Below are 15,179 nucleotides of genomic sequence, written 5' to 3'. Positions count from 1 at the left end.
ATGTGTGCTCAACCAGGTGCACCACCACTCAGTCCTCTCAAATCGTATTTCTTTAAGGATTCTCCAAACTATTTTCTAGAGTGGTTGCACCAGTTGGTGTTCCCACCAGTAGTAGAGCTCCTCTCTCTTCACCTCCTCTCCAATACTTCTCTTCCCTTGTTTTATTGATGGAGCCTATTCTCACAGGAACACGCCATAAATTGTGACCTGCCTGGCTCAGAATCCCAGGGTAATCCCAGGGTTATGTTAGTGCTGAGGTCACTTCCCGCTGAGCTGAGCCCTCAAAGCTGCCTAAGCTCTGGGCATTCCTTCCCTTGGGTCTAGTCACTCTGCCATCCCCAAGGATGACCAGCAGTTACCAGGAAAGCTTGCATCCAACCAAGGAAGCTTGTGAAACTCAGTGCAGCAGGAGAATCAAAAAAAAAAAAAAAGAAAAAGAAAGAAAGAAAAGTGTAGAAATTCAAGAAGAAAAGCAGAAGCCTGTGGTGTTGATGGGGAAAGACAGGAAGCAACTTGTTGCTTTTTTTTTCTGATAACCATTTCTGAAGTCAGCTGACCCCAGCACTCTGTGGGTCAAGTCTCATGAGGTGTCCTGTGAGATGGGACAAAGGGCAGCTCAGAACACAGGAAGGGACACCAAGATACGACTGTTCAGGCCACCTACCCACAGGAATGCCAGGGCTGGCTCTTCTTCCAGGTGGGTATAACCTTGGCAAAGGCTGGCACCTACCCACCCCACCTCCCTGGCCAGGACCCACTTGGTGCAACAATCAGCTCTCTTTTCTGGTTCTTTCTTTGACTCTGCTCGGCACCCTCTTCCTCTTGGGTTATGACTTTCTTCCTCATCTTCATCTTTATTTGTTTATTATTGTATAGAGATAGTGAAATTGAGAGGGAAGGATGAGAGAGAGAGACACCTGCAGCCCTGCTTAATCATGTATCTGACTCTACCAACTGCCCTCACTTTTTCTCTGCTATTCTTTCTTTTTTTTGTATTTTCTTTTCTTTTTTAATATTTATTTACTTCCTTTTGTTGCCCGTGTTGTTTTATTGTTGTAGTTATTATTATTGTTGTTGGATAGGACAGAGAGATATGGAGAGAGAAGGGGAAGACAGAGAGGGGGAGAGAAAGACAGACACCTGCAGACCTGCTTCACCACCTGTGAAGCGACTCCCCTGCAGGTGGAGAGCCGGGGGGCTCGAACCAGGGTCCTTCTTCCCCCCCTTCCTCCTCTCTCTCTCTTCCCCCTACCTTTCAGGTTTACCTTTAAGTAGAGACATCCGACTCAATCAGGGATTCAGTCACAGGCCTCCAGTTTCACATCCAGTGATTTAACCTCTCGACCACAGCTGTTAGCCATGCCAGGGAAGGTTTCTAGTAATCTTAGCTTCTATCCATAATCAGGAAAACCTGCAAGGACCCACTTCCTGCTCCCACTCACACCTTTCAGATGTTTTCCCTTCTCCATCTCACTCTTGCCCTCTTTCTTCCCTTTCCACGCCATATCTCCACAAGGATCAAACCATCCCTATGTATTCCACTTTTTCAAACTATCCCTACATACCCCATCATTTCTCCTCTTTTTCCTTATTAATGCTTTTGCTATTTTTCCTTTTTTAAAGGGATGCTAAGAAGGTGACCTCTATAAGCAAAGAAAAGTCTCACCAGAACCCAGGCAGGCAGGCACCCACATCTCTGGCTTTCTAGGCTTCAAAGATGTGTGTATGTGATGCATGTGTGTAGTTGATAGAAGAGAGGAAAAGTAGAAGGAGTGGGAAGCAGGGGCTTGAATTAGATTCCTTGTATGAGTCCATGCTCATAGTCTTGTGTATCTCCTTTTTTTTTTTTAGAATTTATTTATTTATTCATGAGAAAGATAGGAGGACAGAAAGAATCAGACATCACTCTGGTACATGTGCTGCTGGGGATCGAACTTAGGACCTCATGGTTGAGGATCCAATGCTTTTGAAAGGTTGAAAGCCTTTCTCACTGAGCACTCGATGGATATCTTGCCATTCTCTTCGGGCCTGTAGTGTTTGTGTGGAGAAGTCTGCTGCTAATCTTATGGGTCTTCCTCTGTAGGTGACTCTTTGTTTTTCCCTTGCAGCCTTCAGGATCCTTTCTTTATCCTTATTCCTTTCCATTCTAAACAGGATGTGTCTTGGTGTCTTTAAGTCTGGGTTACTTCTGTTTGGGACCCTCTGGGCTTCTTGAACCTTTATGTCTTTGATGTTGTCTAGACTAGAGACATTCTCAGCTATTATGTCAGCTACTTATGCTTACTAAACTATACTATAAGGGGACTACTTGCAGAAATATAAAAAAGATACAGAAATCAACAACCATAAAGGAAACCATTAAACCTCCCCAATCAAATGATTTTAAAAAATGGAGGGAGTCGGGCAGCAGCGGGTTAAGCTGACGTGGCGCAAAGCACAAGAACCAGCATAAGGATTCCGGTTTGAGCCAACAGTGCTCCACTCTCAGCAAGTATCCTGTTTCTTATCTTCATCATTTCACATCTCTCTCTCTCTTCTTCTTCCCTTTCTAGGACTCTGTCTCCTGCTGAGCTGGCCTGGGGACCTAGATTGGAAGAACTCAGGTGCGTGTTCAAAGTCGGCTTCTTCCATTAGCAGAGGGTGTAGGCAGAGGATTACCAGGGTGGAGGTGGGGACGATCACTAAAGGGAAGGGATGTTTTTGGGGAACAGAGCTCAACCAGGCTCCCCTTTCCATTTATTTATTCTTTTAACCAGGTATCTCCTTAGCTGTGGTCCATGGTGAGGCTGGGAATTGAACCTAGGACCTTGGGTTCAACATAAACTAGAACTAAACTGTTCTACGGGTAAAAATAAATTCAAATTTTTAGAGGGCAAGAGATAACTGACATAGTAGAATAGTTGAATTCCCAGCCACAAGACACCAGGTTTGAGACCCAGCACCACATGGGAGCACCATGCACATCACCCAGAGAGCCCCATGGAGGGTGGACAGGGCTGTGGGGTCTCTCCTCACTCAGCACCATGGACAGCACCCAGGGAGCCCCATGGAGGGTGGGCAGGACTGTGGGGTCTCTCCTCTCTCAGCATCAGGCACAGCACCCAGGGAGCCCCATGGAGGGTGGGCAGGGCTGTGGGGTGTCTCCTCTCTCAGCACCCTGCACAGCACCCAGGGAGCCCATGGAGGGTGGGCAGGGCTGTGGGGTGTCTCCTCTCTCAGCACCATGGACAGCACCCAGGGAGCCCATGGAGGGTGGGCAGGGCTGTGGGGTCTCTCCTCTCTCAGCACCATGCACAGCACCCAGGGAGCCCACGGAGGGTGGGCAGGGCTGTGGGGTCTCTCCTCTCTCAGCACCATGCACATCACCCAGGGAGTCCATGGAGGGTGGGCAGGGCTGTGGGGTCTCTCCTCTCTCAGCAGCAGGCACAGCACCCAGGGAGCCCAGGGAGGGTGGGCAGGGCTGTGGGATCTCTCCTCTCTCAGCACCAGGCACAGCACCCAGGGAGCCCATGGAGGGTGGGCAGGGCTGTGGGGTCTCTCCTCTCTCAGCACCCTGCATAGCACCCGGGGAACCCATGGAGGGTGGGCAGGGCTGTGGGGTCTCTCCTCTCTCAGCACCAGGCACAGCACCCAGGGAGCCCATGGAGGGTGGGCAGGGCTGTGGGGTCTCTCCTCTCTCAGCACCCTGCACAGCACCCAGGGAGCCCCATGGAGGGTGGGCAGAGCTGTGGGGTGTCTCCTCTCTCAGCACCAGGCACAGCACCCAGGGAGCCCATGGAGGGTGGGCAGGGCTGTGGGGTCTCTCCTCTCTCAGCACCCTGCACAGCACCCAGGGAGCCCATGGAGGGTGAGCAAGGCTGTGGGGTCTCCTCTCTCAGCACCAGGCACAGCACCCAGGGAGCCCCATGCAGGGTGGGCAGGGCTGTGGGGTCTCTCCTCTCTCAGCACCCTGCACAGCACCCAGGGAGCCCCATGCAGGGTGGGCAGGGCTGTGGGGTCTCTCCTCTCTCAGCACCCTGCACAGCACCCAGGGAGCCCATGGAGGGTGGCAGGGCTGTGGGGTCTCTCCTCTCTCAGCACCCTGCACAGCACCCAGGGAGCCCATGGAGGGTGGGCAGGGCTGTGGGGTCTCTCCTCTCTCAGCACCCTGCACAGCACCCAGGGAGCCCCATGGAGGGTGGGCAGGGCTGTGGGTCTCTCCTCTCTCAGAACCCTGTACAGCACCCAGGGAGCCCATGGAGGGTGGGCAGGGCTGTGGGGTCTCTCCTCTCTCAGCACCAGGCACAGCACCCAGGGAGCCCATGGAGGGTGGGCAGGGCTGTGGGGTCTCTCCTCTCTCAGCACCAGGCACAGCACCCAGGGAGCCCATGGAGGGTGGGCAAGGCTGTGGGGTCTCCTCTCTCAGCACCAGGCACAGCACCCAGGGAGCCCATGGAGGGTGGGCAGGGCTGTGGGGTCTCTCCTCTCTCAGCACCCTGCACAGCACCCAGGGAGCCCCATGCAGGGTGGGCAGGGCTGTGGGGTCTCTCCTCTCTCAGCACCCTGCACAGCACCCAGGGAGCCCATGGAGGGTGGCAGGGCTGTGGGGTCTCTCCTCTCTCAGCACCATGCACAGCACCCAGGGAGCCCATGGAGGGTGGGCAGGGCTGTGGGGTCTCTCCTCTCTCAGCACCCTGCACAGCACCCAGGGAGCCCCATGGAGGGTGGGCAGGGCTGTGGGTCTCTCCTCCCTCAGAACCCTGTACAGCACCCAGGGAGCCCATGGAGGGTGGGCAGGGCTGTGGGGTCTCTCCTCTCTCAGCACCAGGCACAGCACCCAGGGAGTCCCATGGAGGGTGGGCAGGGCTGTGGGGTCTCTCCTCTCTCAGCACCATGCACAGCACCCAGGGAGCCCATGGAGGGTGGGCAGGGCTGTGGGGTCTCTCCTCTCTCAGCACCAGGCACAGCACCCAGGGAGCCCATGGAGGGTGGGCAGGGCTGTGGGGTCTCTCCTCTCTCAGCACCCTGCACAGCACCCAGGGAGCCCATGGAGGGTGGGCAGGGCTGTGGGGTCTCTCCTCTCTCAGCACCCTGCACAGCACCCAGGGAGCCCCATGGAGGGTGGGCAGGGTTGTGGGGTCTCTCTCTACCTCTCTGAAACAAGGAATTCAAGAAGTGACCCCAGGAAAGTCCCCAGCAGTGCCTTCATGCACACACAGACCTTGGACTCATTCCTTGGGATTTAAAATAATAATAATACAGGGCTTGGGGAGACAGCATAATGGTTCTGCAAGGAGATTCTCCTATCTGAGGCTCCAGAGTCCCAGGTTCAATCCCAGCACCACTGTCAACCAGAGCTAAGCAGTGTTTTTGGTAAAATAATAATGGTAGTAGTAGTGAGATTGGGGAGACAACACAGTGATTCTGCAAAAGACTCTCCTGCCTGAGGCTCTGAGGTCCCAGGTTCAATCCCCAGCACCACCATCAGCCAGAGCTCAGCATGGATTTGGGGGAAATAATAATAATAACAATAACAACAGAACTGAGGAGACAGCATCATGGTTCTGCAAAAGGTTTTCCTGCTTGAGGCTCTGAGGTTCCAGGTTCAGTCCCCAGCACCACCATCAGCCAGAGCTCAGCAGTGCTCTGGGAAAAATAATAGTAATAATAATTATTATTATTATTACAACTAATAGTAGTAATAATAGTTATTATTACTATTATGAGTTATTATTATTATTGTTCAAACAGACTCTCCTGCCTGAGTCTCTGAGGTCCCAGGTTCCATCCCCATCACCACCATCAGCCAGAGCTCAGCAGAAAGTTCTGGTCTCTCTGTCTCTTTCTGTATTTTTCTCTCTCATTAAAATAAAGTGTCTTCAGAAAGTATTTGTTTAAAAAATAATAGGGGCCCAGGTGGTGGTGTACCTGATTGAGCGCACATGTCACAATGTGGAAGGACCCAGGTTTGAGTCCCTAGTACCCAGCTGCAGGGGGAATTCTTGGCTAGTGGCAAAGCAGGGCTGCAGGTGTCTCTGTTCCTATCTCCCCCTCCCCTCTCAATTTCTCTCTGTCTGTATCCAACAAATAAATAAAAATCATTAAAAATTTAATAATAGGGAGCCGGGTGGTGGCGCAAAGCACAAGGAGCGGTTAGGATCCTGGTTCGAGCCCCCGGCTCCCCACCTGCAGGGGAGTCGCTTCATAGGCGGTGAAGCAGGTCTGCAGGTGTCTATCTGTCTCTCTTCCTCTCTATCTCCCCCTTCCCTCTGTCTCTATCCAATAACAAATAAATAAAATTATTTATTTATTTATTTATTGTATTCTTTTTTGTTGCCCTTGTTGTTTTATTGTTGCAGTTATTATTGTTGTCATCGTTGTTGGATAGGACAGAGAGAAATGGAGAGAGGAGGGGAAGACAGAGGGGGAGAGAAAGACAGACACCTGCAGACCTGCTTCACCACCTGGGAAGCGACTCCCCTGCAGGTGGGGAGCCGGGGGCTCGAACCGGGATCCTTACGCCTGTCCTTGTGCTTTGCGCCACATGCGCTTAACCCACTGCGCTATAGCCCGACTCCCAAAAATAAATTTTTTTAATTTAATAATAGTAGTGTGTCGAGGTCTCTGGTGGGGTGATCTCCAGGGGAAAGGTAACAGACCGGTTCTTTCTCGCTCAACACGAAGTAAAAGACACCAAGGAGAGTAGCAGCGTGCTCAGATCTCATTTATTAGCAGGTAGACATGAGTTAAATAGAAAACCAAACAAAGGGAATTACTGAAATATGTCAGAAATTACAGGTTTCTTAAAGATTGGCTTGCCCTTATGGTAGGGGGCTGGTATACAGGAATTGATGAGATACAAGACAGTTATTCTCCATGACGCAAGCAACTTAATTATCCAAAGGTCTTTGAGAGAAGCGGAGGGGTTTTACCAGTAGGGTGAGACAGAGAGAAGACGGATATCAAAAGGCCATACAGTTTGGAATTTCTCTTTTCTGGGGTCTGAGGTGTGTGATGGAATGTGTGATAAGGTGTGTTCTCCTCTGTGATCTGAAGGTGAGGTGAACTTTGAGTAAGTGAATCTTAAAGTAGGCGGCCATGTGGCCTGCAGTTAATGGGGAGAAGTATTGGGGTTTCTGTGGGCCTGAGAGTCAAGAAGGGAAGAACCAAGTCTGAGCTTCTCCCCTTTTGCTCACCTCGGTTGAGAGAGACTCACCAAGAGGGTATCTTCTCAGACCTCCATCCAAGGATGGGGTGTTCTCCCTAAGCTCTATCAAGCTTACACATAGTCCCAACAGTAGCGACTGAAGAAGGAAGAAGAGAATTAGAAGGACGAACTAGAAGAAAGAAGAAGGAGAAGAAAGAAGAAGGAAGAGGAGGAGGAAGAAGTGGTAGTAGCAGTAATCAAACAAATAATCACAAAGACCTTTCCAAAGAACATTGGGACATAGACCACTTTGGAATCACAGCTAAGGCTTCTCCCTGGCCGGATACTGTCCAAGGCAGCCTGGGAGTCGGCCTTCTCCTTCTGTCATGGACCCACACGGCAACCAGTCAGCTCACTGACTCTCTCCTTGCTCACAGCGGTCCACTTTGCAGACGTGGTTGTCAGCACCGCTGAGGGGCTCCACATCACGCCGACACGCAGAGGCGGTGAGTGACGGGAGCCAGCCTCAGCCTTGGGCCGCCCCCCACAGCTCTGTCCCTGGTGGCGGAGTTGTCACAGCGCACAAGGCCCCGGGTTTGAGCCCCCGGTCCCCACCTGCAGAGGGGAAGCTTCACGGGCGGTGGAGCAGAGCTGCGGGTGTCTCTCTGTCTCTGTCCCTCTTTATCTCCCCCTTCCGCTCTCAATTTCTCTCTGTCTCTATCCAGTAACAATTGTTTTTATTTTATTTATTTTATTTTTGAGAGAGATACAGAGAGAGAGATACAGAGAGAGAGAGAGAGAGAAACACTAGAACACTGCTCAGCTCTGGCTTATGGTGGTGCAGGGGATTGAACCTGGGACTTTGGAGCCTCAGGCTTGAGAGTCTGTTTGCATAACCATGGTGCTATCTCCCCCACCCCAGTAACTTTTTTTAAATGAAATAAAATACATATTTCTTTAGAAAAGGAATAAAGAATAGGGAAGTTTCCAATGGAGGGGATGGGACATGGAACTCTGGTGGTGGGAACTATATGGAATTGTACCCCTGTGATCTTACAAGCTTGTTGATCATTATTAAATTGCTAATAACAATTTTTATATTTATTTTCCTTTTTGTTGCCATTGTTGTTTTTTATTGTTGTTGTAGTTGTTATTGTTATTGATGTCGTTGTTGTTGGATAGGACAGAGAGAAACGGAGAGAGGAGGGGAAGACAGAGAGGAGGAGAGAAAGACAGACACCTGCAGACCTGCTTCACCGCCTGGGAAGCGACTCCCCCGCAGGTGGGGAGCCGGGGGCTCGAACCGGGATCCTGACGCCGGTCCTTGTGCTTTGTGCCACCTGCGCTTAACCCGCTGCGTTACCGCCCGACTCCCTCTTCTCTCTTTCTATTTTCCCCCATCTCAATGTTTCTCTCTCCTATCTAACTGAAAAATAATAAATAGACTATGTAAAGAAGAATAAGAGAAAGAGGAAGAAATTCAACAAGGGCAACAAAAGGGAATAAATAATTTTTTTAAAAAAAGAGGAAAAAAATAAAGAACAGAAAAGTCAGCACTGGAGCCTTGAAATTATACCTGCACGAGGGCACCTGCACTGGTGCAAAATTCATTGATTCACTGACTGACTGATTGATCGATTGGTTGGTTTGTTAATTAGCATCCTGGGAGCTCAGGCAAAGAGAGAGTATCAGACTTAACTCCACATTGTGAGGCGCCACAGGGATGGGCCATGGGGTCCCCAGCTCAGGTGAGTTCTGGAGCCTGGCCAGTGCAGGTTCAAGTCCGGCCCCCCTCTTCTCCCCTCAGACTCCTGTAACCCTCACTGCCCCGTCCACAGCACCTGCGTCAACTCTACCCACTGCACCTGCGACCCTGGCTTCCGGTCCGAGTCAGGCTACAAATTCTTCCAGTTCCTCTTGGAGACTTGCAATGGTAAGTGGGAAGGGCTGTTATTGGCACCCCCAACTCTCCCAGCCCCCCAGCACATGGGACTCCAGGAAGAATGTCCCCAACTCAAGACCAAGACAGAAGTGGTTTTGTAAAGCCGGGGAGCAGGGGTGGGGAAGTGGGTTCTTACAGAATCGAGCTGCATCTCACACTTCCCCTCAACAGTGTGGGGGCTGAAAAATGCTGCTTTCTCTTTTTTTATTTGTATCAATTATTTAATAACAATGAACAAGACTGTAAGATCACAGGGGCACAATTCCACACAGTTCCCACCACCAGATTCCCTGTCCCTTCCCCTCCACTGGAAGCTTCCCTGTTCTTTATCCCTCTGGGATCATGGACCCAAATTCTCTATGGAGAGCAGAAGGTGGGAGTTCTGGCTTCCGTCATTGCTTCTCCGCTGGACATGGGTGTTGGCAGGTGGATCCATCCCCCAGCCTGTGTCTGTCTGTCCCTAGTGGGGCAGGGCTCTGGGGAGGGGAGGCTCCAGGACACATGCGTGAGAGCGTCTGCCCGGGGAAGTCAGGATGGTGTCATGGTAGCACCTGCAACTTGGTGGCTAAAAAGCATTAAGATATAAATCAGGAAAACTTGTTTAATAATCAGGAACCTAAAGGTAGGAACAGAGCAGGTGAAACTATTTCGTGCGAGTGACAGGTGACAGGTGAGTCGCTGGGATTTCTATTGGCACACTGTGAAAAGTCTCTTTGCTTTATGCAACACTGGGGCTCGGTGCTGCCATGAATCACCATTCCTAGTGGCTACTTTTTGTTTATTTATTTATTTATTTATTTACTTTCCCTTTTGTTGTTGTTGTTGTTGTAATTATTATTGTTGTTACTGCTGTTGTCATTGTTAGATAGGACAGAGAGAAATGGAGAGAGGAGAGGAAGACAGAGAGGAGGAGAGAAAGACAGACACCTGCAGACCTGCTTCACCACCTGGGAAGCGACTCCCCTGCAGGTGGGGAGCCGGGGCTCGAACCAGGATCCTTACGCCTTGCACTTTGTGCCACCTGCGCTTAACCTGCTGTGCTACTACTGCATTTACCGACTCCCTGCTAAATTTTTTGACAGCCAATAATAGATAAAATGCATTTCTTTTTCCCATAAGCCAAACGTGTTTATTACACCACTATATTGCATATGTCATCATATAATGATGTATGTACATTAGACATCAAAATTATCTCTATTTGCTTATGATGCTTAAGATGACTATTTATATCATAATACAATTCACCAGGATAAAAATAAGATAACGCCAGGTGGCGCTAAGCACAAGGACCGGCATAAGGATCCCGGTTCGAACCCCGGCTCCCCACCTGCAGGGGAGTCACTTCACAGGCGGTGAAGCAGGTCTGCAGGTGTCTGTCTTTCTCTCCTCCTCTCTGTCTTCCCCTCCTCTCTCCGTTTCTCTCTGTCCTATCCAACAATGATGACAACAACAATAATAACTACAACAATAAAACAACAAGGGCAACAAAAGGGAATAAATAAATAAAATAAAAAATATATATTTAAAAAATAATAATAATAATTAAAAATAATAATAATAATAAGATAACGCCTGAGAAGTTACATTGGGTTAATCTTAAGTAAATACAAGAGTGTGGCTAGATTTTTAAAGAGGGAGAGAAAGAGAAGATGAGAGAGGAGAGGGAGAGGAAGAGAGGGGAAGGGAGAGAGAGAGAGAGAGAGAAGTAAGCAGACTATTCCTAAGACTTGTGAGATCTTTGGGAGGTGGGAGAGTGGGGTGAAGCTATACACTGTCATTTTCCATTCTTGTGAACTACTAGTAATCACAAATAAAAAATAAATTTAAACATGTAAATAAATCAAAGAAAATATTTTAAAGTAAACATTTTTTTTTTGACCCGAGGGTTATCGCTGGGGCTCGGTACTTGCACTGAGAATCCACTGTTCCTGTGGCCATTTTTCCCTTTTATATATAGTCATAATAATAATCAATGACCTCTGTATTTCAGATATTGACGAATGCAGACCACCGATTAGTGTATACTGTGGCGTGCATGGCGAATGTCGCAACATCGAAGGAACTTTCGAGTGTCACTGCTTACCTGGATATGAGCTTCTCTCCGGGGGCACAAGATTCAAGAACTCCAGTGAGAACACCTGTCAGAGTAAGAAGTCTGACTGCCCTGTCTTCCTTCCTCGTTGGTCATGGTCAAATGCCAGGGAAGGCAACTTCAGGTGTCAGTCTAGGACTCAACAGAAGAATGGTGATGACAAAAGGAGACCATAAGAGAGAAAGAAGTTGCAGGAGAGAGAGAATAGAGGGAGGTGAAGGAGACACGGTGGGGATGATGGGATGGGACTCTTGGAAGGGCAGAGAGGAGAAACCAAGTCAGACCAAGTTGAAGACGGAAGGAAATGGAAGTGAGTCTATGAGCAGCAGGTGGTGTCTTGGAACTCAAGGTCAAGAATACAACTGGACAGGGCCAGGAGGTGGCGCACCTGGTTGAGCGCTCACATTACAGTGTGCAAGAACACAGGTTCAAGCCCCTGGTCCCCACCCACAGAGGGGAAGTTTCATGAGTGGTGGAGCAGGGCTGCAGGTGTCTCTCTGTCTCTCTCCCTCTCCAGCTCCCACCTCCTCGCTCAATTTCTCTCTGTCCTACCCAAAAACAATGGGGAAAGCAATGGCCTCAGGAGCAGCAGATTCACAGTACCAGCACTGAGACCCAACAATAACCCTGGAGGCAAAAAAAATTTTTTTGATTATAAAAATAAAATAAATAGATGTCCATCAATGTGGGGGCTTATTTCTGGATTCTCAGTTCTGTTCCACTGGTCGGTGTGACTATTTTTGTTCCAGTACTAAGCAATTTTGATTACAATGGCCCTGTGATATAGTTTGAGATCTGGGACCGTGATGCTCCAATTCTGTTGTTTTTTCTCAAGATTGCTTCGGTGACTCTAAGCACCAGATAAATGTTTGTAGCTTTCGTTCTATGCTGTTTTTTTTTTAATATTTATTTTATTTATTTATTCCCTTTTGTTGCCCTTGTTGTTTTATTGTTGTAGTTATTATTGTTATTGTCGCTGTTGGCTAGGACAGAGAGAAATGGAGAGAGGAGGGGAAGACAGAGAGGAGGAGAGAAAGATAGACACCTGCAGACCTGCTTCACCGCCTGGGAAGTGACTCCCCTGCAGGTGGGGAGCCGGGACTCGAACCGGGATCCTTATGCCGGTCCTTGCGCTTTGCGCCACCTGCGCTTAACCCGCTGCGCTACAGCCTGACTCCCCTATGCTGTTTTTAAAAACAAATGGCAGGGTCTTGATGGGGCTTGCATCTGATTTGTATATGGCTCTAGACAGAAGTGAACACAGACTGTGAGTTGAGACCTCCTGGAGGTGAAGTGAATAACTTCAGCCACCCACTCCTCCACCCTTTCAATCTGTTTTTCTGTTTTGGGTTGTTTTGGTTTTTTGTTTTTTGGGTTTTTTTTTTTATAAAAAGGAAACACTGACAAAACCATAGGATAAGAGGGGTATGGCTCCACACAATTCCCACCACCAGAACTCCGTATCCCATGCCCTCCCCTGATAGCTTTCCCATTCTCTATCCCTCTGGGAGTATGGACCCAGGGTCATTGTGGGATGCAGAAGGTGGAAGGTCTGGCTTCTGTAATTGCTTCCCCACTGAAAATGGGTGTTGACAGGTGGATCCATACTCCCAGCCTGTCTCTCTCTTTCCCTAGTGGGGTAGGGCTCTGGGGAAGTGGAGCTCCAGGACACATTGGTGGGGTTGTCTGTCCAGGGAAGTCAGGCTGGCATCATGCTGGCATCTGGGACCTGGTGGCTGAAAAGAGAGTTAACATATAAAGCCAAATAAATTGGGGTGTTTTTTTATTTTTTATTTATAAAAAGGAAACTAACTAAACCAAAGGACAAGAGGGGTACAACTCCACACAATTCCCACTGCCAGAACTCCGTATCCCATGCCCTCCCCTGATAGCTTTCCCATTCTTTATCCCTCTGGGAGTATGGACCCAGGGTCATTGTGGGATGCAGAAGGTGGAAGGTCTGGCTTCTGTAATTGCTTCCCCGCTGAACATGGGCATTGACAGGTGGATCCATACTCCCAGCCTGCCTCTCTCTTTCCCTAGTGGAGCAGAGTTCTAGGGAAGCGGAGCTCCAGGACACATTGGTGGGGTTGTCTGCCCAGGGAAGTCTGGCTGGCATCCTGCTGGCATCTGGAACCTGGTGGCTGAAAAGAGAGTCAACATACAAAGCCAAACAAACTGATTTTAGCCTCCAGGGTTATCACTGGGGCTCAGTGCCTGCACTACAAATCCACTGCTCCTGGAGGCCTTTTTTTTTTTTCCATTTCTTTATTGGATAAGACAGTGAGAAATTGAGAGAGGCGGGGAAGGTAGAGAGAGAGAGAGAAAAAGACACCTGCAGACCTACTTCACTGCTTGAGAAGCAACCCCCACCCCCCTAGTTGGGGAGCCTGGGGCTCGAGCCAGGACCCTTGAGCAGATCCTTACACATCATACCATCTGTGCCACCACCCAGGCCCCTACCCTTTCATTCTGCAACCCACTGTGACTCTCTCTCTCCATGTTTCTTGCAGATGTCACCACTTCCTCCTCGAGGACATCCAAGCAGGTGAGTGGGAAAGAGGCCCTGGAACCAGGCCAGGTAACAAGCATTCGCAAAGACCTGAATTAGGAAAAGGGGTGGGTTGGAGACTGTGTGCCCCAGAACATAATGTAAATATAGACATTATCTCTAGACACTATTATAGCACATAAGGACAATAAACTGTTGTGTGATATTTCTTATGATGACACATTGTCACAATATAATATACTCTTTAATGTTATCTTATAGCAAAGATATATGCATGAACATCGCTATTTATAGGATGAGTGGATAGATGATGAATGGATGGATGATGCATGGGTGGGTGGATGAATGGGTGGATGGATGGGTGGATGGATAGATGGATGGATGGATGGATGGATGGGTGGATGGATGTATGATGGATGGATGGATGGATAGATGGATGGATGGATGATGGATGGATGGATGGATGATGGATGAATGGATGGATGATGGATGGATGGATGGGTGGATAGATGGGTGGATGGGTGGATGGATGGGTGGATGGATGGGTGGATGAACAGATGGGTGGACAGATGGCTAGATGGATGGATGATGGATGGGTGTATGACAAAATATCTCACCTGGTTGGATGGATGGATAGATGGATGGATGGATGGATGGATGGATGGATGGATGGATGGATGGCAAAATATTTCACCTGGTTGGATGGATGGATGGATGATGGATGGATGGATGGATGATGGATGGATGGATGGATGATGGATGGATGATGGATGGGTGTATGGCAAAGTATCTCACCTGGTAGAGCCCTGGACTTGCATACCTGAGGTTCATAGCTCAGTCCCTGGGCCGCATGTAGCAGCATGGTGCTCTGCCTCTCTCTCCCTTTCCATGTCTCATATGAAATTCTCTCTCGTGTGTAATATATAAAATAAATCTTTAACAAAACATTGACCTTTATGCAGTCCAAATAGACTTATACCAAGACTTCAACTGTGACTTAGAGGAAATGTATTTTGTTTATCAGGTCATGTCCAACCCAAAATTTTCAGTTCTCTTTTGAGGCAAAGAACAGCATTTCTTTTTTTTTCTACAGGTTCTGTTTCTTTTTGGATTATTATTAATGATTTAATAATGATGAATATGATTGTAGGATAACGGGGACAGTTCCACACAGCTCCCACCACCAGAATCCTGTGTCCCGTCCCCTCCATTGGAAGCTTCCCTGTTCTTTATCCCTCTGGGAATCTGGGCCCAAATTCTCCATGGGGAGCAGAAAGTGGGAGTTCTGGCTTCTGCCATTACTTCTCTGCTGGACATGGATGTTGGCAGGTGGATCCACACCCCCAGCCTGTTTCTACCTTTCTCTAGTGTGGCAGGGCTCTGGGGAGGTGGGGCTCCAGGACACATTGGTGAGGTTGTCTGCCCAGGGAAGTCAGATTGGTGTCATGGTAGCATCTGCAACTTGGTGGCTGAAAAGCATTAAGATATAAAGTAGAACAGTTAT

General features: G+C 49.0%; 1 protein-coding gene across 4 annotated transcripts in view; it reads left to right on the top strand.

Annotated features, from left to right (window-relative positions):
• Nucleotides 1-470: 470 nt before the first annotated feature.
• The window catches only part of ADGRE3 (adhesion G protein-coupled receptor E3), a 33,250-nt gene continuing 18,541 nt past the window's right edge, over nucleotides 471-15,179 (top strand). Inside the window, exons 1-6 of one of the 4 annotated variants that reach the window (XM_060184036.1) lie at nucleotides 471-697; nucleotides 2,553-2,603; nucleotides 7,564-7,632; nucleotides 8,934-9,059; nucleotides 11,062-11,217; nucleotides 13,677-13,711. In XM_060184036.1, the coding sequence (XP_060040019.1) occupies nucleotides 583-697; nucleotides 2,553-2,603; nucleotides 7,564-7,632; nucleotides 8,934-9,059; nucleotides 11,062-11,217; nucleotides 13,677-13,711 (552 nt within the window). In that variant the 5' untranslated portion in view covers nucleotides 471-582. The remainder of the gene's footprint in view (nucleotides 698-2,552; nucleotides 2,604-7,563; nucleotides 7,633-8,933; nucleotides 9,060-11,061; nucleotides 11,218-13,676; nucleotides 13,712-15,179) is intronic. The other 3 variants (XM_060184034.1, XM_060184033.1, XM_060184035.1) reach the window with 3 other exon arrangements.

This window comes from Erinaceus europaeus, unplaced genomic scaffold, assembly GCF_950295315.1.
Source record: "Erinaceus europaeus unplaced genomic scaffold, mEriEur2.1 scaffold_597, whole genome shotgun sequence".
Classification (NCBI taxonomy): Eukaryota; Metazoa; Chordata; class Mammalia; order Eulipotyphla; family Erinaceidae; genus Erinaceus; species Erinaceus europaeus.
The sequence above is the reverse complement of the archived record's forward strand: the minus strand, read 5'-3'. Positions and strand labels throughout refer to the sequence as shown.